The 20,629-nt window shown below is 44.1% G+C and overlaps 2 protein-coding genes across 4 annotated transcripts in view; both read left to right on the forward strand.

Annotated features, from left to right (window-relative positions):
• The first annotated feature begins 3,610 nt into the window (after window positions 1-3,610).
• eif3eb (eukaryotic translation initiation factor 3, subunit E, b) lies at window positions 3,611-10,738 on the forward strand. The gene is made up of 13 exons (XM_061664652.1): window positions 3,611-3,718; window positions 4,493-4,610; window positions 4,887-5,004; window positions 5,094-5,136; window positions 5,228-5,332; window positions 5,923-6,048; window positions 6,148-6,272; window positions 7,027-7,153; window positions 7,226-7,327; window positions 8,945-9,054; window positions 9,423-9,525; window positions 9,639-9,774; window positions 10,405-10,738. The coding sequence occupies exons 1-12, from the start codon at window positions 3,629-3,631 to the stop codon at window positions 9,741-9,743; spliced, it is 1,272 nt and encodes a 423-aa protein (XP_061520636.1). The 5' UTR covers window positions 3,611-3,628; the 3' UTR covers window positions 9,744-9,774; window positions 10,405-10,738.
• Window positions 10,739-10,809: 71 nt separating this feature from the next.
• The window catches only part of pleca (plectin a), a 75,396-nt gene continuing 65,576 nt past the window's right edge, over window positions 10,810-20,629 (forward strand). For 2 of the 3 annotated variants that reach the window (XM_061664638.1, XM_061664639.1), the window contains exons 1-3: window positions 10,810-12,113; window positions 13,800-13,837; window positions 14,958-17,189. In XM_061664638.1, the coding sequence (XP_061520622.1) occupies window positions 11,945-12,113; window positions 13,800-13,837; window positions 14,958-17,189 (2,439 nt within the window). In that variant the 5' untranslated portion in view covers window positions 10,810-11,944. Of the gene's footprint in view, window positions 12,114-13,799; window positions 13,838-14,957; window positions 17,190-18,889; window positions 18,994-20,629 lie in introns of those variants that run through there. The other variant, XM_061664640.1, reaches the window with a different exon arrangement.

Here is a 20,629-nt window from a genome sequence, read left to right on the forward strand (position 1 = left end):
TCGTGTTGTTGCATTTGCGCGCGAAAGAAAATCAAAGAAGAAATGATTGCGCACTTCGTAACATAATTCTCCTTAACATATGCGCTACTAACACTGGGAAGAAAAGGCAGAGGTGTCGTCTTCTGCCGCGCGCCCCCGCCCGCCGCTTCTCCGTAGCAACAGGCCGACCTCGTTGCTACGGTAACGTCCTGTCTGCTTCGCTTCCTCGGCGACATTGGCAAGAAAGGAGGAGGAGGAGGCGAAGGAACCTGTTGAGCATGCGGGCAGCGCTCAGGCCTCAGCGGGCGGACGCCACGAGGCAACGTTGCGGGTGTTAAACATTCGCATGGCCTTCGTGTTCCGTGCGCGCACAGAACGTGTTTGTGCAGATGTGGCGGGAACACAGATTTCAAAGTCCCCCGTCAACCGTCCCCACGACTCGTGACCTTTCTCCGCTTTTGTGACCTTTTTGTTTGCTGCGCTGCCCTGAGATTTTTCTTTTGCCAAAATATGTCTTGGCTCAAAACAGGTTGGCAAACACGAGTTAAGCGACAAGTGGGCTGTAATTCTTCATCCTTGATCAAAGCCATTTTCGGAAGACATCTGGGATGTGTTTTAATGACATAATGTGCCTCCTTCGACGCAGAATCAGCATTACCGGCGGCGGACACGCCGAGTCGAGTCGGGTCGCGCGCGTGCAGGATTTGCACTTGAAAAACTTTTCTGTGAGGAGAGTCATTGTATTCCCTTTCTCTGTCTGTTTCTCTCTCTGTGGCTTTTCTTCTTTCAAACCATCCCCCGGTTAGCTGAGTCGCTTCCCTATGGATGCGAGCACCTCGGTTGCTAGGCGACCACATCCTAAGTGTCATTATCGTAAGTTCAAGAGGCTTCCAGGAGCACGACACCTTAACTACTACCTGTAACCAGTACGACAAAAAGTTGTAATCTTTACAAAAACAGCAAGAAGGTGCTTCTCACTCTTCACCATTCCGCTCTGCTTGCAGTGGGGCCGAGTGTTTCAGTGACCCAGGAGGGCCAGCAGGTGGAGCTGTGCTGTGTTGTGTCGTGTGTGGCAATTTCCCTTTTTTTAAAAGAAATTGTGCCACCTCCAGGACTGGAGGGAAATTAGCTAAAGTCAGCGAGTTTGCTACTTTTTTGTTGACAAAGTGAACGGGCTGAGGCTGGCCTCTCAGCTTTCTGTCGGGACGCGTTGGCTCCTCGGCAGCACCTTCGGATGCCTCGACTCGCTCCAACGTGTTTTTGGTCATCAGCAGTGACTCGTGTGAGGCGGGTCTTCGTCGACCTGCTTCGTTCGCTCAACGACAATTAGCTCATGTGAGCCGCACGTTCTGTTAGGCACGCACAACTTCGGCACCCTCGCAAGTGTCCTCGGCATAAACGTCGCCGTTCAACCACTAAATCTAATTAGGCCTCCTGAGGCATCAGTGGCCTGCGTTAGCCTGTGTGTGTGCGTGTGTGTGTGTGTGTGGCTGTTTACGCAAAAGCCGTTTATTCAAGTGAAGGAAAATGTTGTATGCTTCAAGTGAGATACTAAATTAAATATGGTGGAGTGACCTCTGTTTACTTCCTGACCACTGCTCTAGTGCCTTTGAGCAAGGCGGTGATTGTTTCATGTGTCATGTGCGAGTGTAACGTTTTTTTGGGTGTTAACTGTGCGATAGATCGTCCAAAATGAATATGCAGCAAACCGCACCAAGTCGTATCTCATATTAAAGCCCTTGATGAGGGCTTTCCAGATATAGGGTTATTTTGTTGATGTGCCGATGTATGGCGACACAATGAACCAGTATGATTGTCTCCAAATGTACTGCGCATATTTTATGAATAGGCCAAACATATCTAAGATAAAACAAAATAGAGAACATATTTTTTTTGCTGTAGTTTTTTATCCAGTTGTCTCAAAGCTTGCTGGAGAGGTCAATAGGTTCTCAACTAATTTGTATTTGTTGAATGGGGATTGACATTGAAGCCCCTAATGTCAAAATGCACGAGGAACAAGGTCAAAACTAAATTTGAAGCAAACTATATCGGGTCGTGTCTCATATTAAAACACTAGATAAGAGCTCCTTCGAATGTGTAAGTATTTTGTCACGATGCTTTCCTATGCCAAGACAATGAAAGAAAAACAACTTGATGTCACACTCGGTCACCGTGTGAGTAACGGGACTTGTTTTTTGCACAAGAAACTTTACAATTTGCTTGAAGTGACTTGCATTCATAACACCGCCACTACTTAATTCTTAGTGTCACTTAAGCCCGGGGAAAGAGTCTTATCAGTGTCGCGCCGAAGACGCCCGAGCTCAAGTCAAAATCATCCGGCGAGCACCGACTGAGAACTCGCAGCGACGTCTCCGGGACGCGCCGCCGTTGCCTCCGTGCCGCTTTGCCTCTGCAACCGCCGTCACGACATGGAAATTCACCAGCTTTGACACAACCCGCCACCTGGGAGATGTGCAAACTCGCACGGAGTGAGACAACGTGAAGTATGCAACAGAGGGTGCCGCGTGTAGTGTACAATATTTTGAACCGGGCTGCTGTTTTGTGTGTTTCATTCAAGTCTATTTTGTTCTTGCGACTTTTAATCTGCACTCTCTCCTGCGTGCCATGGCCTCCGGCGTCAACAGAGACTTTTTACATTACACCTAATCTTCCCTACTGAAGTCGCGTGATAGAATTCACTCACTGGATGTTCAAAGAATAAATGAGAAAAGCATAGACTCCACTCTCTCTCTCTCTCTGCACTCTAATGGGAAATCTGTGAAAGTGGTGAGACAGCAGTTCATGAAATGGACTCCAGGCAGTTTTGTCATGGTTTTCTGAAGCTCCGTTTTCTTGTTCTTGTTGGCAACCAGCGTTCAGGTGCCCCCCAACTGAATGGCGTGTGTGCAGCAACCATTCATTAAGGAACCCTGACCCTAACCCAAATGTAAACTGATCCACTGACTTTTTCCCCCCCAGGAAACTCAATGGAGGTTTTGGCAAGGGAAGTCAGTTTAAGTTGACCTCCACCAAGAGTTTTTAGGGTGAGGTCAAGCAAAATTCCGCCATAGGTTTGGACCCAATATTTTGTTCCATTAAACTTGATAGAGGTTTGGGAATAGGAAGTCAAAGTTGAAGTATGTTGGGCTACTCTGCATTTCTCAGTCCTCCGTTGAGGGCTGACCCATGGGTTAAAAAAACAAACAAAACCAAAGGGTCGGAACTTCAATATTTCATATGGCTATATCCTTTGAATTAAACATGTTTCTTTTAAAATTGTAATTAACTGGTTCTGAATTGTGATTGTTTCTGAAGCCTAAAGAAGATGATCTATATTTAAAGCAATTGATTTTCCCTTGGCACTGATGGTAGTGTCTTCTATTTTTTTCCATTTCACTTCACAGACACTTTTATTAAGCAGTTAAATCATAAAAATCTTACTTTTTATTGAATAGATATTTAAAAATGGTTTGTTTAAATAAATACACGTCGCACAACCAGAGACGTAATGTGTATTTCTATTTTATTCTTTTATTTTATTTTTTTACGATTTTGAACAGTTGGAGGCGGGAAAGGGTATGTGACGTCATTTTGTGCCATGTTCTCCAGCGGCCTTTTTAATAAAGTTCCTCTTTTCAAAGCAGCCAAGATGGCGGAGTACGATCTCACGACCAAGATAGCACATTTTCTCGACCGGCATTTGGTTTTTCCCCTTCTGGAATTCCTTTCCGTGAAAGAGGTACGTCTTTTTGCGTGTCGATTGATGTTTTAATGCATCGTAGTTGTTCTTGTATAGCATTTTAGACCGGGAAATACGTTTACAGGCGGCGTGGATCCGCCGTAGACGGGCTAGCGTTAGCTTGCACTCACGTTGGCTAGCAGCTGGCCTTTCTGGTGCTAATCAGCACATCATCATATTCACTTTAGTCGTTCACGCCTTACATTGATGTTTTGTTGTATTTCTGTATAAGAAGAACAACATGATTGTCAACATCCGCTATTGTGTGAATGGGAGTGGTTAGCAATCCTATGTTATGAAGTCGCGATGTTATGAAATACATTTTCTTTTCAAAGTGACGATCTACATCCTCTTTTTTTAAATGCAACAAAACACACACGTTGAATGCTTTTCAGAGCACCTTATTGAGAAACTGGAGAAGAACATGACTACTGCATGTTCAAAAAGGACGACAGTAAACGCAACTCTTAGAGAACTAACAAGTAACTATCACAATTGCACAAAACAGGGCCACACAAAGTTTGACTTATCTTGGCACTGATCTCTTCTGTTGAGGAAATAGTTTATTTTTTAAGGAAATAAACCAGGCAGACGAAAACACTAATAGGCCATGATTATTAAACAAATAAAAAAACAATAAGTACGGTGGCCACAGTGCCGTGTATTCTTGCGCCTCCCAGCAAACTAGTTCATTCTGCTCCCTTAATAACCTCATAACATCATGTATCGTGACTGTTGTAAACATTGTTTTGCCTTCATCTTGCCTCGCAACAGATCTACAATGAAAAGGAGCTTCTCCAAGGCAAGCTGGACCTCCTCAGCGAAACCAACATGGTGGACTTCGCCATGGACGTGTACAAGAACCTTTATCCTGACAAGGAGATCCCACATTGTAAGTGCACAGTGGTTTTTTTTTTTTTTTTTTGCTGCATCTTTTCCAAAGGGTTCTTCACATTATCATCTGATGTTTAAGTAAGGCTGAACAATTAATCGAATTTCAATTGTCAGGATGTACCCCCCCTCTGTAGTTCAAAGTATCATGTACTGCTTGCACTAGCCACATGGCTACAAACATAGTGGAGGTCGTTTTCGGATTGTAATTGAAAAATCTACTTAAAGGCAACTTTTTCTGTGTGTTACTTACTGATGAAACGTGTGCCCGTTGTAGCCTTGAGGGAGAAGAGGGGCACTGTGGTGGCACAGCTCAAGCAGCTCCAGTCGGAGACGGTCCCCATCGTCAAGATGTTTGAGGACCCCGAGACGACGAGGCAGATGCAGTCCACCAGGTCCTTCTAAAATATTGTTGTAGACGCTCAGGCAGAAGCATAGTTTAAGGATTTTTCAATGGCCCTTTAACTCCTCATTTGCTCGACAGAGACGGGAGGATGCTCTTCGATTATCTGTCAGAGAAGCACAATGTGAGTGTTTGAATTAATTTCTCGGCATTCACGTGCTGAGAGATTTTCTAATTATGCACATTTATTTTGAACCATTTTGTGAATACTTTAGTTCCGCCAAGAGTACCTGGACACGCTGTACAGATACGCCAAGTTCCAGTACGAGTGTGGAAACTACTCTGGCGCTGCAGAGTACCTCTACTTCTTCCGTGTCTTGGTAAGAAAAGAAAAACACGGGGTCTATTTAAAATAAACTGAAGATGGATGATTCAACATAATCTGCATAATCAGCAGGGTGATTTGTTGTCGTTTAAAACTAGTTTTCCTATAATGGAAAAGTGGTAACAGCCAAACCTTTATTAACATTGTAAACTGTCATACAATGGTAAAGAGAAGTTAACCAGTGTTATTAAAACGAAGAAATAAGATGGAACTGGGGGCTTGGAGAACGTGGGTGAATCATGAGGAGTTTGAAATAATAGTCAATGTTAGTACAAAAAAAACCTTCAGGATTCTGGTTGAAAAAAAAATATATAAAAATCAGGACAAGCCTACTAAAACATTTGAGCTTTATTTGCGGTTAATCGGATGCCCTTTAAATGCTGGCATGTGTGTGCTGACTCCCATTTAACATGAGTTTGAATGTGATTGGTTCATTCTGATCCCAGTTGTAAGAGGGTGTGCACACTTATGCACCTATTTTTGTTTTTAAACTTTCATTCTCCCCAAAGCAAGTGGCATTTGAACAAGGGTGTGTAGACTTTTTATAGCCGCTAGTATAAACTCTGTTTTTGTCTGTGGCTTCAGGTTCCGTCAACTGACAGGAACGCTTTGAGTTCTCTGTGGGGCAAACTGGCCTCCGAGATCCTCATGCAGAACTGGGAGCCCGCCATGGAGGACCTGACGCGACTGAGGGAGACCATTGACAACAACGTGAGAGCGAGAGGAGCTTTTTGTTTTTGTTTGTGTGTTTGTTATTTGAGCTGGTCCTCCGTTGTAAGGTTGATGTTTGACGTCTTTGTCGCTGCGCAGTCGGTGAGCTCGCCTCTCCAGTCGCTCCAGCAGAGGACCTGGCTCATCCACTGGTCCCTCTTCGTCTTCTTCAACCATCCCAAAGGCCGAGACAACATCATCGAGCTCTTCCTCTACCAGCCTCAGTGAGTCCTCGCTGATTTAAAAAAAAAAATAATAATAATAATAAAAAAAAGTCTACACACCCCTGTTAAATGCCAAGTTTTCCACCATTAATCAGAATTGGAATCATCTTTATTTGCCAAGCATGTCCAAAAAACACACAAGGAATTTGTCGTCGGAGCCGGCCGCTCGAGTACGACAACAGACGGTCAATTGACTGAGAACACTTTGGAGACATAAAGACATTGACAAAAAACAGTCACTGAGCAACGTGGAGGGAATTATGACAGTTCCAAATACCTGTCAGTGTCAGTACAAAACCTTTTGGCTTTGTTAGAATGCAAGAGAACAACAACAACAACAACCAAAAAAAACCAGGTAAAGCGTACTGTAACATCTGAACTTTATTTGGGGTTAATAAGAAGCACTGTAAATGATGCAGGTGTGACACGAGTTTGGTTAATTCTTAAAACAGCCACATCCCCACTTTGAGGGTGTGCACAATTGTGCAGCCACATATCAGTTGTCTATTTAATTCCACTCAAAGATTTAAAAAAAAAAATTTCAACTGAGTTATGGTTATAGGGCACATAAATACTGGGAATAAAGTTTTCAAATGATTTATTTTGGTCTGTCTGTCCTTTTTAAAAATGTATTTAAATAAAAAAATCATAAAAACCTTGCATTTGAGCAGGGGTGGGTAGACTTTTTATATCCACTGTAAATGACCCAAAACCTCCGCTTCCCTGCTCCAACTTGCTTTTTAACGCCCACCAGGTACCTGAACGCCATCCAGACCATGTGCCCGCATATCCTGCGCTACCTCACCACCGCCGTCATCACCAACAAGGACGTGCGCAAGCGCAGACAAGTTCTCAAGGACTTGGTGAAGGTCATTCAGCAGGTAAAAGCGGAGCAGCGTTATTTTACCAAACACGTCACCGATTGCGAATAATTATCGGGCATGTGCGCACAGGAGTCGTACACGTACAAGGACCCCATCACGGAGTTTGTGGAGTGCCTCTACGTCAACTTTGACTTCGACAGCGCCCAGAAGAAGCTGAGGGAGTGCGAGTCGGTGAGAGACAATTTGTGGCTTTTTCTCAGCCGTGAAAGCATTTTAACTGCTTGGCTGTGACCGAGTCAGAAGCACAAAATCCACTCAGAAAATCCTTTTCAAATTCAGCTCTCTTTTTTTCCCCCCCAAGCGGAACAGCTGTCAGCTTTGTGTCCACGCTGCAGTGTTGACGCTCCGCTTTGGGACCACTTTGTTCAGATTTGCTTTTTGTGAATTTTTTGTGGCATTGAAGTGCTTCATTTGTCCTATCGCACAGATGACAACTTGTGCGAGTCCTCTGGGATTTCATTTGTCTTTTTGCCTTGATAGTTCTTGTTTCTCAGCTTGATATATTTGGTGGATTGTGTTCGTTGCTTAAGATATCTATCTACGTGCGAACTAGGTTTTAGGTCTGAGAAAACGGACTTAAAAAAAAAAAATAATAATAATGTTGACAAGATGGTTTTCCAAGAATGGATTTTCAGCATTTTGTAAGTAGAAAGGAAAATAATTCATAATATTGATCTCTGAGGTTTTCATGCTAAAAATAACCAGAAACACTTGTTTCTCCGCAATTGGCTGGCGACCAGTTCAGGGTGTACCCCGCCTCTTGCCCGAAGATAGCTGGGGCTATAGGCTCCAGCACGCCCGCGACCCTAGTTGAGGATAAGCGCTACAGAAAATGGATGGATGGATTTTTTATATTAAAGCTAAAAACTCACAAAATTTGGAGATGCATGCTTTTCATTGGGCAGCACCGATGATTTTATATATATTTAAAAAAATAAATAATAATAATTTTCTGTGACTTTGTATTTTTCAGGGTTTTTTTCCCCCTCATTTCTATTTTTATTTTTGCGTTTGTATTTTTTCTTATTTTAATTTTTTTGATTTTAGTTCTTTGTTTTTAAAAAAAAATTTGGGGGGTTAACAATTATACACGCACACACACACACACACACACAGAGTATATTCAGTCACTCAACTTTTCAGTCATTTCATATATTGTTCCTCTATTTGCTTTTTTTTGTTTTGTGCCCCTTCTACAAATAATTTTCTTCTGGCTTCTAGTTGGCTGCTACAGCGCCACCACTTCACGGCCTTTGAGATTTAGATTGCCTAAGTGGGAATTTTTTTTCCCCCAGTGTACATATTGTTAGCCGAATAGCATAATTGCCCAAGTAATTTTTTTATATTTTTGTAAATAAAGAGAAAAAAAAAAGACGAACATTTTAACAATTATCCTGGATGATTGAGAGTCACACTGCATACAAAAAAGAAAAAAAAATAGCAATCACATCGGTATTTTCTGATGATGTGAAGTTAAAAATGACTCAGGCAATTATGCTAAAAATTATGTTAAAGAGACAAGTTCCAAATTATTGCTTCTAAAATAAGTGGTCTAAGTGATATAATGGTGCCCACAGCCTTGCCTCTCACACTGTCAGACACTAATACCTTCATACATATAAGCTTAAGTCCTTAAGAATAAGCTGACGCCCCTGCCAAATCATCAAATGCACACGTATGCCAAACAAAATGGTGGATTTTGGTGAAATGCTGTTCATGTATTTCAGTTGGTTAGTGAGCTGACCTACAAAATAATTTTATCATCAATGATATGTCGTTCACCTCCAGGTTCTGGTCAACGACTTCTTCCTGGTGGCGTGTCTGGAGGACTTCATTGAGAACGCTCGCCTCTTCATCTTCGAGACCTTCTGCCGCATCCATCAGTGCATCAGCATCAAGTGCGTGTCACCGGCCTCATATCAAGACGGTACTATGAAAGGGATTGAGACTGAGCCCTGTGTATAGAGGCCACCAGATGGCGGCAAAGCACTTAAATCCGGAGAGGATCATAATGCATCAACACCATGCTTCTCGCATGTACACATTCTTGAACCCATGTTACATATACAGCTTATTCCGTACTTAACCAATACAAAAAACACCTTCACTCGAGGCTCAATAGTATTAGCTAGCGTACTAGCCTAAAAATGGCGATGAGCTGTGATTTTCACCAAATAATGGAGGACAAGTTCCCTCCCAAAACATTTATTTGTGGGTGCTGAACCGCGAACGTGTTAATTTACTGACTGCTGTTTTGTACAACCAGTATGCTGGCCGACAAGCTCAATATGACGCCCGAGGAGGCGGAGAGGTGGATCGTCAACCTCATCCGCAACGCCCGGCTGGATGCCAAGATCGACTCCAAGCTGGTGAGTGCTTCAAACCGACTGATGCCAACTTCCCCCGCCCGCCTCCATCTGACCACAACCGGCGACTTCGCAATCTCGTCGTTGATGCCCCGTTTGTCGTGTGCGTGGCGCAGGGTCACGTGGTGATGGGCAACAACGCCGTGTCGCCCTACCAGCAGGTCATCGAGAAGACTAAGAGCTTGTCCTTCCGCAGCCAAATGCTGGCCATGAACATCTGAAAAGAAGGTGGCTCACAACAACAGGAACGAGGTACGCCGCACCGGGACGGTGTGCTCTTGAAGAGCCTCATTTGCATACGCTGCACAATAATATAGTCTTAGTTTCTATAATGCGAAATGTCGCCTGCTTGAAGTTTGTTTTCGTTATCAAATTAGAGGCACAAGATGGGGCCAGGGTCGACTGATTATTTTTTTGCACAGATTGTTAATCATGAACTACTATCAAGTCAACATGGCTGTTTTAACAAATATCACAGTTTTTTTTTTATTGAAAGTGCCCACTTTAAGCGTGCTGTAATTCTTTATCCTTTATGTATTTTGATGGCAGAATTTCAGACACTTTTTAATAAAGCACCTGGTAACTGTTTTAAACTGAAATACAAAATGCATAATATAAACAAAGTGTATGCATGGTTCATATGTAATAGACCTCATGAGTTTATAATACAAATAATTGGTCAGTTTGAATAGGTTTCTTGCAAAAAAGTGTAATATGGTGAAAAACTAATTGGGTTAAAGCTGATCTATGATTCGGGGGTTAGGGACAAAGTCCAACCGCGAACAGCCAAATTCCGCCAATAGAGGGGGGTCACCCAAAAAGTGATTAGGATTGTCGATAGGCCTTTCCTTGTCGTAACTACCTTTTGTCTCCTTTCCACAGACACCAAACTGGGCTGCTCAAGACTCTGGATTTTATTAAAAAAAATAAAAAGAGGAGGAGAATGCCAATGGCTCTTGAAAAATAATCACGCAACTTTTGACTGGATTCCCACACTTGGTTTATTCGCTTGTCATTCCAACTGGCTGCTTGAATTCGGTCGGCGGCACACAATTGGGTTGCTGTCCTTTCAGATATGTCACCTTTATTATTATTATTGTTGTTGTTTTTTTTTTCTTTTGAGGTCAAATATTCTGGAAGCAGTAACCCGACAAAAAGCAAAACAATGTCAAACCAACATTAAAGCTTCTGCCTCTTTGGAAAACCAATCACAGAAGGGTTCTTTTTCTTTTATTCCTGTCGATTCCCAACTCGTCCACTTGATGTCGGTGTTGTCTCCTGTATTGTGCTGCAGAATTTTAATGTCAGGATTTCTCAACCTGTTGAGCACTAGTTGCTTTCACTTGCATTTTCGTCCACGAGATGCCAGCCTTGTCTCATTTATTTCCGTCTGCAGCGCTCCGATGTGGCATTTCTCCACGGTTGAATCTGACGTGTACATATTACCGGTAACACTACGTTATTGAGCATTAGTTGACAACTCGATACCGGGACGCTTTGATATCATTCCACTAGAGGGAAGCATTTGACTGTTAATATTTGCTTCATGGCTAAATGTAATGTTTAAAGAAGTGGTTCCACATTAAAAAAAAAATACTTGGCTCTGCAAGTACCACCGTCGTGGCTAACATTAAAATGCAGTAGCGTAGTAGGTTTAGGTTTTCATAAAAAAACAAGACGGGCTTTAGTCCTAAAAAGTATATTTACTGTTATTGTAAGTCACTGTAACATTATGCAGTTTGAACATTATCTCTGACTTTAAATATGGAAAGAACAAAACAATTTAAATGTAAATTAATCAAATGCAATCGTTCTAAAACAAAAGTTTAAAAAGAAATGGTTATTGGAAATATAAGTACCAAGAAGTTAAATACAACTGAACTGTACTTTGGCAGTGATTCACATACCACCAGAGGGAGCCCAGGTTCCACTTGTAGTTCTAGTACCACACTGAGATTAACTGCTTTCGAGTGTGCGACTATCAATATAGCACCACCTTTTTAATACGAAGCGCCAGCGTTAAACCTGCCTATATCCACCTCGCCCGTGTAAATATTTGCCTTGGTAAGGTCCGACCAAACCAGTTATCAAGCTTTCGCCGTCAGCGGGGCGAGGGACTTTTCCAAACCGGTTTGCCGAATACTTCAGGTCAATTAGTGTGCTGCTTTGTGTGGGGGCAAAGCGCCTCAGGTGCATTTTTGTGACTTGTCTTCTGGTGTGAAGGTTCCCTCTGATGAGTGTTGGAGGACGGGCTGCTGTTCAGACCGGCCGCTAGCCACGCCTCCTCCTCTCTTCTCCTCCTCCTGTTTTCCAGCAGCTGACGTGGGCCCCAGCAGCTGGAATCCATCAGCGTGCGGTTAGGCCTGCCTCGCTGCGACTTCCTGACACGACTCGACTCCTTTCCTCTCCGGAGTGACTCGCAATGAGCATGGACGCGATGGCGGCCTGGGCGGCGACGGACCCGGCCGTGGTCCGGCTCCTGTGGATCGTGGCCATGGTGCTGGCCACGCTGCTGGTGTGGTTCTTGTCCTGCTGCTGCTTCACGTGGAACCACGGCTCCTCCTCGGCTTCCATGGAGCGCTACCTGGAAGGTAGGTGGACCCTCCTTCCCTCCTTCCTTCCTTCCTTTCATCCCTCCTTCCTCCCTCCCTCTCCCGTGACAGGCTGTTCCTGTTTCCACTCTGACTCAACTTGTACTCCGGTGGTGGTTTTTCTGCCACCAAAGTGGCTCTGCTTCCAGTCTGTGGTTGGAAATGTGCTGATTGGCTGGCTTGGGTGCATACAAGTGCTCTTTCACACTCACAATAAAAATATGCACTGGACAGTGTTGGGAGAAATTGCATGCATACCCTTGCATTCAAAGTAATACTATAATGTAGTGATTTCAAATTTGCTACAAATAACATCCTTGTTTATCTTTTCCACTGACGTATTATCAGTGTTTGGAAGATGACTTTGGAAATGTAGTTGGTTACAATACAAATTACCCTGTTGAAAATATAATTATAGTGTAACTATTTCAATTACTTTCTCAACTATCAACAGGACCTTTGGATATTTCTTCAGAAAAATTGAAGAGTGGAATAAAACCATCGGAAGCTTTTTAAAAAAATACGACAAAATAATAAATAGCACAACAAGACGGCATTTCGAGGTCATATTTGGAAAAATGTCATGTTTGAGACTGGCAGAATGGCACATGACCAGAGAGAGCCAATCACAAGTGTCAGCTTTTGGAGCAAGTGATATGGGGGGGGGGATTATTATTATTTTTTTTTTACCTACTTTTCTAATGTAACTAAAATTGTAATCATGGAAATTTCCAAAAGCAACTAATACAATTTTCTCCCACTAATATAACAGATTGCAATTACATCGATTTTTAATTAAATTACATAATCTCGTGACATGTAATTAGTTACTCCCCACCGCTGCATATAATGACAGACAGAACAATTAAAGGCTCTTCTAAATCATGGCAGAAGGTACAGTTAACCTGTGTATCCACCTGCGTCATACATATCAAATTTTATATCGCAGAGTTTTCGCGACATCACTGGACTTTGTGGTGATAATTTTTCCTCCCGACTAATGTTACTGCAAAGTCATGAAGCAATAAACGCAAGCCAGGAGGAAAGTGTGTGCAAAGCAGAACTGCCTTACACAACTCCACATCTACATTAAAGTCAACTTTGTTAGCTTGACTAATACAGCCTACCTAGTTCCTACACTGGTTAGAATCCATTAAAATCCCTCCACAGGTAGTCAAGGATAGACACAGCCGCCTCAATTTACTGAACAAATGTTGACACAATAGACGCGAAACAAGTACATTTATACACCAGCTGCACGGCCACAAGTGACGAGGAGTTACGCAAAGTGGCTAACCTGTTAGCCGGTTTGTGTGTTAACAACCAGCCAACTGTACGCTCTCATTCGCTGCCGCCCACGTCACTCACCAGGCCAGGATCGCCTTTTAAAACCACACACGTTCAAAATCACAGATACTACAATGAATGGCGACCCCAAGTGTACAAAAATAATACCTGCACCTCACATGCATATTTTATATTAGTGGTGTGCATAAAACATGAAAATATACACAGTATAAATAATAAACATGGTCGCTAACGTAACTGGAACCCCCGTGATAAATCTACCGTATATACTTTTGGTGACGTTTTTGTTTGGTGGTGGACATTATTGTTTAGGAGAGAGTGCTATAATGAATTCCATGTACACACTTTGTAGTAAATGGATTTTTTGCTTCCACACAGTGATGGTGCAGCCGCCTGGATGCAAAGGTCCTGCTCAGGTGAGCCCACTGTGACCTGCAATGCTGATGTAATGCCTTCTTTTGGACTCTAGGGGTCCCTGTTCACTTGTACTTCACTCTAAACGACTTCCTGGGACCTGATGACATCACAACATATTCAATATTTCCTCTCTAAAATGAGATTTTTTTTCACCTAAATAAACACCTCTCTGAGCACATCAATCAGTTTTTGCTTGCACTCCTGTATTGGATGTAATGAGTGCGTCTCCCTAACGAAGTAGCATTGTCAGCATGGCCCTTCAGGGGAAGAGGGGGAAAAAAAACGTTTTGCAACTCACTTGAAGCTGCAGCACCACAGGTGGACCAAAAGACTTGTCCAAACTACCACAGTCAAGCCAAAACTGACAAGCAAAGCCTCCTTTTTGGAAATAACATGCAATGCCCTCCCGAAAAAGAATGTGTTTCATCATGTTTCAAGTAAAACAGGAGCTGGCTTGACTTATATGGCAGGTTCATTTTCCACTGGAGCACAGTGTACTGCTCAGCTGGGCGTATACACACCTAGAGTCCAGACTGTGGTGACCTCCCTGCCACCATTTTCCTGTGCAAATGAGTATAATTAATTCACAATTAAGTAGTGAGCGAAGAGAGGGTGAGTGAGTGAGAAATAGCCAGTGAGATACTAGCAGTGTGTGTGTGTATATTTAACTGTGAATTTGTGTGCAAGACCATGTGCGTCTTCAACATGCCGCCACGTGTGTGAAGCTCTGTGTGTGCGGCTAACATGTCAACAGAGATTAAAATCGCCGTGCCGTACGCGGGACACAATAGAAGTTATCGCTTCATTCCGATACGACACAAGTGAATGAGAGGCTTGTGCGTGCATATGTGACTTTTCACATTCCAAGTATTGTACATCACCACCACTTAATCATGCAGTATGCAAGTGTTTAACCTGACTGTTAGTTTGAACTGCTGAACATGGAGCCTTTCCCTTAGTGAACGTCCACCATCGTTGAAGAAAGTCATTTAAAATTCTGTCAAATGCAAACAAATGAGGTGTTTTTCTACTACTTTTTAAAAACAACAAAAATGAAGCAGTCAAACTGAAAAAGATGAGAATGAAGATGCTAAGTGGCAACTTTTTGTATTATTTCAGAGAAAAAAGCCCAGAAAGAAGCAAGCTGAGACCATCCAGGTGCAGGAAATGAAAGTCGTTAAGGAGCAGAAGGGGAAGGAGGCCACGGTGGTCCCGGATGCAAACGAGATGAAGACTCATCGAAAAGAGGAAGCCAAGAAGGCAAAGGAGGAGGAGGTGAAGAAGGTAAAAGAGAAGGCGTTAAAGGTGGTCCAGGAGACCAAGGTAACGACTGAGAAGCTTGTCAAAAAGGCAAAAGTGGTCAAGGAGGAGAAGGATGCAGTCCAGGAGGTGGTCAAGAAGTCTAAGGTGGCCAAGAATGAGATGGAGAAGATGGTGAAGGAGGTCAAAAAAGGGATGATGACAATCCAGGAGGAGATGAAGGATAAGGTGAAGACTTTCAAGAAGGTAAACCAGATCCACGAGGGGAAGGAAAGCAGAGCAGGGATGCAGGTGAAGTTGGTCCAGGAGGCGGAGGAGGAGGTTAAGAAGGCAAAGGCAGTCAAGAAGAAGAAGGCGAAGGTAATCCAGGAGGCAAAGGAGACCATACAGGAAGTGCCGGTGGTCCAGGAAGTGAAGGAGGAGGTAAAGAAGGCAAAGGCAGTCAAGAAGAAGAAGGAGGAGAAGGTAATCCAGGAGGCAAAGGAGACCATAAAGGAAGTGCCGGTGGTCCAGGATGTGAAGGAGGAGGTAAAGAAGGCAAAGGCAGTCAAGAAGAAGCTAAAGGTAGTCCAGGAGGTCAAGGAGACCATAAAGGAGGTGCCGGTGGTCCTGGAACTGGAGGAGGAGGTGAAGAAGGCAAAGACAGTCAAGAAGAAGAAGGCGAAGGTAGTCCAGGAGGTCAAGGAGACCACAAGGGAGGCGCCGGTGGTCCAGGAAGTGGAGGAGGAGGAGGTGAAAAAGGTGAAACCAGTCAAGAAAGAGAAGGTGAAGGTGGCTCAGGAGGTAAAGGAGACTATAAAGGAGGTACTGGTGGTCCAGGAAATGGAGGAGGAGGTAAAGAAGGAAAAGGCAGTCAAGAAGAAGAAGGCAAAGGTAGTCCAGGAGCTCAAGGACACCATAAAGAAGGCGCCGGTGGTCCAGGAAGTGCAGGAGGAGGTGAAGAAGGCAAAGGCAGTCAAGAAGAAGAAGGCGAAGGTAGTCCAGGAGGTCAAGGAGACCACAAAGGAGGCGCCGGTGGTCCAGGAAGTAGAGGAGGAGAAGGTGAAAAAGGTGAAACCAGTCAAGAAAGAGAAGGTGAAGGTGGCTCAGGAGGTAAAGGAGACTATAAAGGAGGTACAGGTGGTCCAGGAAGTGGAGGAGGAGGTAAAGAAGGAAAAGGCAGTCAAGAAGAAGAAGGCAAAGGTAGTCCAGGAGCTCAAGGAGACCACCAAGGAGGCGCCGGTGGTCCAGGAAGTGGAGGAGGAGGTGACGAAGGCAAAGGCAGTCAAGAAGAAGAAGGCGAAGGTAGTCCAGGAGCTCAAGGAGACCATGAAGGAGGTGCCGGTGGTCCAGGAAGTGGAGGAGGAGGTGAAGAAGGCAAAGCCAGTCAAGAAGAAGAAGGCGAAGGTAGTCCAGGAGGTCAAGGAGACCACCAAGGAGGCGCCGGTGGTCCAGGAAGTGGAGGAGGAGGTGACGAAGGCAAAGGCAGTCAAGAAGAAGAAGGCGAAGGTAGTCCAGGAGGTCAAGGAGACCACAAAGGAGGCGCCGGTGGTCCAGGAAGTAGAGGAGCAGGTGAAAAAGGTGAAACCAGTCAAGAAAGAGAAGGTGAAGGTGGCCCAGGAGGTAAAGGAGACCATAAAGGAGGTACCGGTGGTCCAGGAAGTGGAGGAGGAGGTGAAGAAGGTCAAACCAGTCAAGAAGGAGAAGGTAAATGTGGCCCAGGTGGTAAAGGACACTATAGAGGAGGTGATGGTGGTCCAGGAAACGAAGAATGAGGTGAAGGCAAAGGCAGTCAAAAAGAAGGTGAAAGTGGGCCAGGAGGCAAAGGAGACAATAAAGGAAGTGACTGCGGTCCAGGAAGTGAAGGAGGCGGCGAAGGAGGTGAGACCCGTCAAGATGGTGAAGTTGGCCCAGGAAGTAAAGGATATGATGAAGGTGAGGGTGGCCCAGAAGGTAAAGGAGGAGGTGAAGAAGGCAAAACCGATCCAGAAGGTTCAGCTGAAGGTGATCCAGGAAGTGATGGACGTGCCAGTGAAGGAATTTGAGGCGTCGTCCTCGGAGGCTTCATCCCCATCTGGGAGGAAGAGGAGGACGAGGAGGCGACCGCAGAAGGTGAGCAGTCCTGGGATTGTTTACATGTGCGCTCAGAGGCCACGACATTAGGTACACCTGTGCAGTCCACTCGGCATCGTAATCCTCGGAACGGTACACAACACGTGTCGGATTTCATTAGACTAAAACAAAAGAAAATTGTTTCTCACGGACGGCGGCCTCCCAGAGCTGGCACGAGACTCCACGCTGGCATGCGGACCGGACGGGAGCAAAAGTGGAGCAGCACGCTGCGATCCATCCATACGACCACGACGACACACGCAAACGCCGCTCGCTCGTTATGTAACCTCGCACGGCAACACAACTTTTGTCTCGACTCGCTGACCTCAAAGGTTACTTTCTACTTAGTTCACATGCTTTTGGGGACTTAAAAAAAGCAGTTCTTGAATAACGTGCAATATGCAGTATGTTCTGTAAATTGACTGTCTGTTGTACTAGAGCGGCTCCAACTACCGGAGACAAATTCCTTGTGTGTTTTGGGCATACTTGGCCAATAAAGATGATTCTGATTCTGATTCTGATGTCCCAGAAACAAGCAACAACAAAAAAAGATTTACAAAATTTGAAGAAAAAAAAAGAAAAAGATGCACTGCCCTTAATCGTTTGGTGCAGTTTCTCTTCAGCTAGAGTCAAGATGGAGGGAATTATGAACAGTTCCAAAAATCCGTCAGTTAGCACACAAACCTGCTAGAATGCAAAATAAATGTTTAGAAAAGCCTACGAGAACATCTGAACTTTATTTGGGGTTCATCAGAAGCACTTGAAATGGTGGCAACTGTGCGCCAAGTATGGATGTGTCTGCACACGTCCCCACACACTTGTGCAAACAGATATGATCTATTATCTATATGATCTAGATCTATTAGGGAATGTTTGATATAGAGCTAGCTATCTGTCTTAGAACGATCATTCTGTTCCAAATCTGTTGATGCTCAAGACTCGATTTGGAAGAGGGACCCTCAACGTGTGGGATGAGTGGCACTCCCTCTAGTAGAATGCAAAAGAATGAAATGTTCAAATGATGCATTTATATTGAGGCAGCTTACTTTTTTAAAACCGATTACAGTCCATTTCTTCACTGGAGTTCAGTTGTATTTAACTTTTAAGTACAACACATTTTCATCTAAAAACTTTATTGAACTCGCCACATTTGCACTGAGCAGCAGCAGAATTGCATCTCCACGTTTCGAACCGTAACAGTACTCAACCGACCTCGGTGTCAGATCTTATCGAATGACGCGTGACTGGTTGAAAACAAGAGTGAGAGATGTGAACATACGTCTTCTCCTGCTATGCAACCCAATGTAGAAAGTAAGCGCTGTACATTACAAACGACACTTGCCGTGTGAAATGTGTATTTTTGCTATGCCGCGGGCCGCTGAAATAAATGGATGGCGGGCCGCAAATGGCCCCCGGGCTTTAATTTGGACACCCACGTACGAACAAATGGTTTCTCGGGTGCACCTTTTTGAAAGGTACTTTGCGTCTTCACTTGTAACTTTACGTAGTGGGCGGGTGCTGTCCATCAAGTGTCATGTTAGCGCAAATAGCATCGTGCCAAGTTTTGCATTGGGTTCAGTCCGGGACACACCCACCCCTCCAAAGACAGGGGGGGGAGAAGAAGAAAAAGTCGCGCAGCGCGCATGCGCGCCTCTCCTGCGGCTGATGCAGAGAATCTGATGAAGGCGCGTTAAAGTGTGACATCGACTCCTGCATGCGACGCTTGTTAACGCACTGTTTGCGTGGGCCCGCCGCCGCAGCCGCGACCACCGCCCCCATCCCCGCCGCTGCGGACATGTCTGCCGTGAGTATGACGATGGCGGCCGCAGCAGGTTCGGGCTCGGCTCGGACGCGCAGTGGGGGGCGAGGTTTGCAGGTGCAGCCCGGGCCTGGCTTGCGTCATTCGGTGCGATGTGAAAAGTATTTGCGTGAAATGTAACGTCAGTGGTCGCGTTGGGGCTATTTCGGAAGCTGTCAATATTTTGTTTCTCGAGTTTCTTTTAAGTTCTGTAAAAGACTTGCAAGCACGTTCCGCTCACAGGCCACTTCATTAGGTACACCTGTGCATTCGAATGACAGCCCACTATGCCGTCTTCTGATCTATGTCCTTGATCTATGGATCTATGCTAGGTTTAGCTGTTGTGGATGCACTCCTTCTAATATAGAGCTATGCCTTCTAGATCTATCTACCATTATGGTTGATATAATAAATTAGAACAATCATGAAAAATAAGATTAGATCTCTCTATCTAAGTATTCTAGATCTGGTGTTTAATCTAGGTCTATCTGTTCTAGGTCTACTTATACTACGTCTACCTGACTAGCTAATCTAGATCCTTCGAGTCATTCTAGAGCTATCTAGTTTATATCGCTTTTTTTTTCTAGATTGATACATCTATGCTTAGTTGAGCTATCTAGCTATTCTAGATCTAATCATTTTAATGTAGAGCTGTCTTCAAGATTTATACATCTGTACTACTATTATAATCGATGTAATGAAAAAGAAAAGCTCTATCTATCCGTCTTTGGTCGAGCTAACTATTCTAGATCTTGTTCTAACCTAATTTTATCCTACATGCGAGCTCTAACTGACTAGCTGTTCTGGATTTGGGCGCATCCTAGAGCCAGCCCTTAATTCTCCATCCGTCTAGGTTCGGTCTTTCTACTCAATGTATTTATTATAAATCTATCTATCGATGCTTAAATAGCATATCTAGCGATATCTAGTCAAGCTGATAAATCTAGCCAGTCTAGGTCCCTTTCTATTCTAGATATAGCTTTTCTAGATTTGTCTATTCTACATCTAGCTAGTGTTAACTTTTCTAGCTGTAGCAATCTGCGTCTCTAGCTGAATTGGATCTACCAATTCTCGATCTGTTGCAATTTAGATCCGCCTTTACGTCTATAAATGTTCTGATCAATACAAGAGCTAACTTTTGATCAAATCTATTCTGGATCTTCCGTGGCATGTATCCTGGATCTATCTGTACTACATCTCTGCTGAGCCCACAAGATTTGTTTCATCGCATTGTTTTGTGCTCGAGCTATCTGTCTAATCTATCGTTTATTCTAGACTTCTGTCATCTATTCCAGTTCTAGTCTACGTGTTCGGATCTAATGTATTATGTAAGTGTTCATTTTGCATAGATGAAAACTAAATGAATTATAGTAGGTTAGCACTACAGTCTGCAGGGATCAGAAAATTTGAGACTCAGGCTGTAATGTAGTTGTTGTGTGCAGAAGCAGAACGATGTTGTTCGGGGACTTTTTTTTTTTTTTTTTAATGCTCCCGGCTGGCTCCCATCCAATCAGATCTGAGCGTGTGTGATAGTGTAGCCAGCGCCCAGTCGGGAGGCAGCTGCATGCTGCACTCTGTGGCAGATGTGACTCAGCAGAATCCAGACCAAAGACAAGTCCTTCACGTGTACGCTTGCTTGTTC

The sequence above is a fragment of the Phycodurus eques genome, chromosome 20 (assembly GCF_024500275.1).
Source record: "Phycodurus eques isolate BA_2022a chromosome 20, UOR_Pequ_1.1, whole genome shotgun sequence".
NCBI classification, from domain to species: Eukaryota; Metazoa; Chordata; class Actinopteri; order Syngnathiformes; family Syngnathidae; genus Phycodurus; species Phycodurus eques.

Bases quoted from the DNA above. Each gene is read 5' to 3' on its own strand.
- eif3eb (XM_061664652.1), top strand. From the start codon at position 3,629: ATGGCGGAGTACGATCTCACGACCAAGATAGCACATTTTCTCGACCGG. The intron at 5,137-5,227 runs GTGAGTGTTTGA...TGAATACTTTAG, and splicing joins ATCTGTCAGAGAAGCACAAT to TTCCGCCAAGAGTACCTGGA. The intron at 9,526-9,638 runs GTGAGTGCTTCA...TGCGTGGCGCAG, and splicing joins CCAAGATCGACTCCAAGCTG to GGTCACGTGGTGATGGGCAA.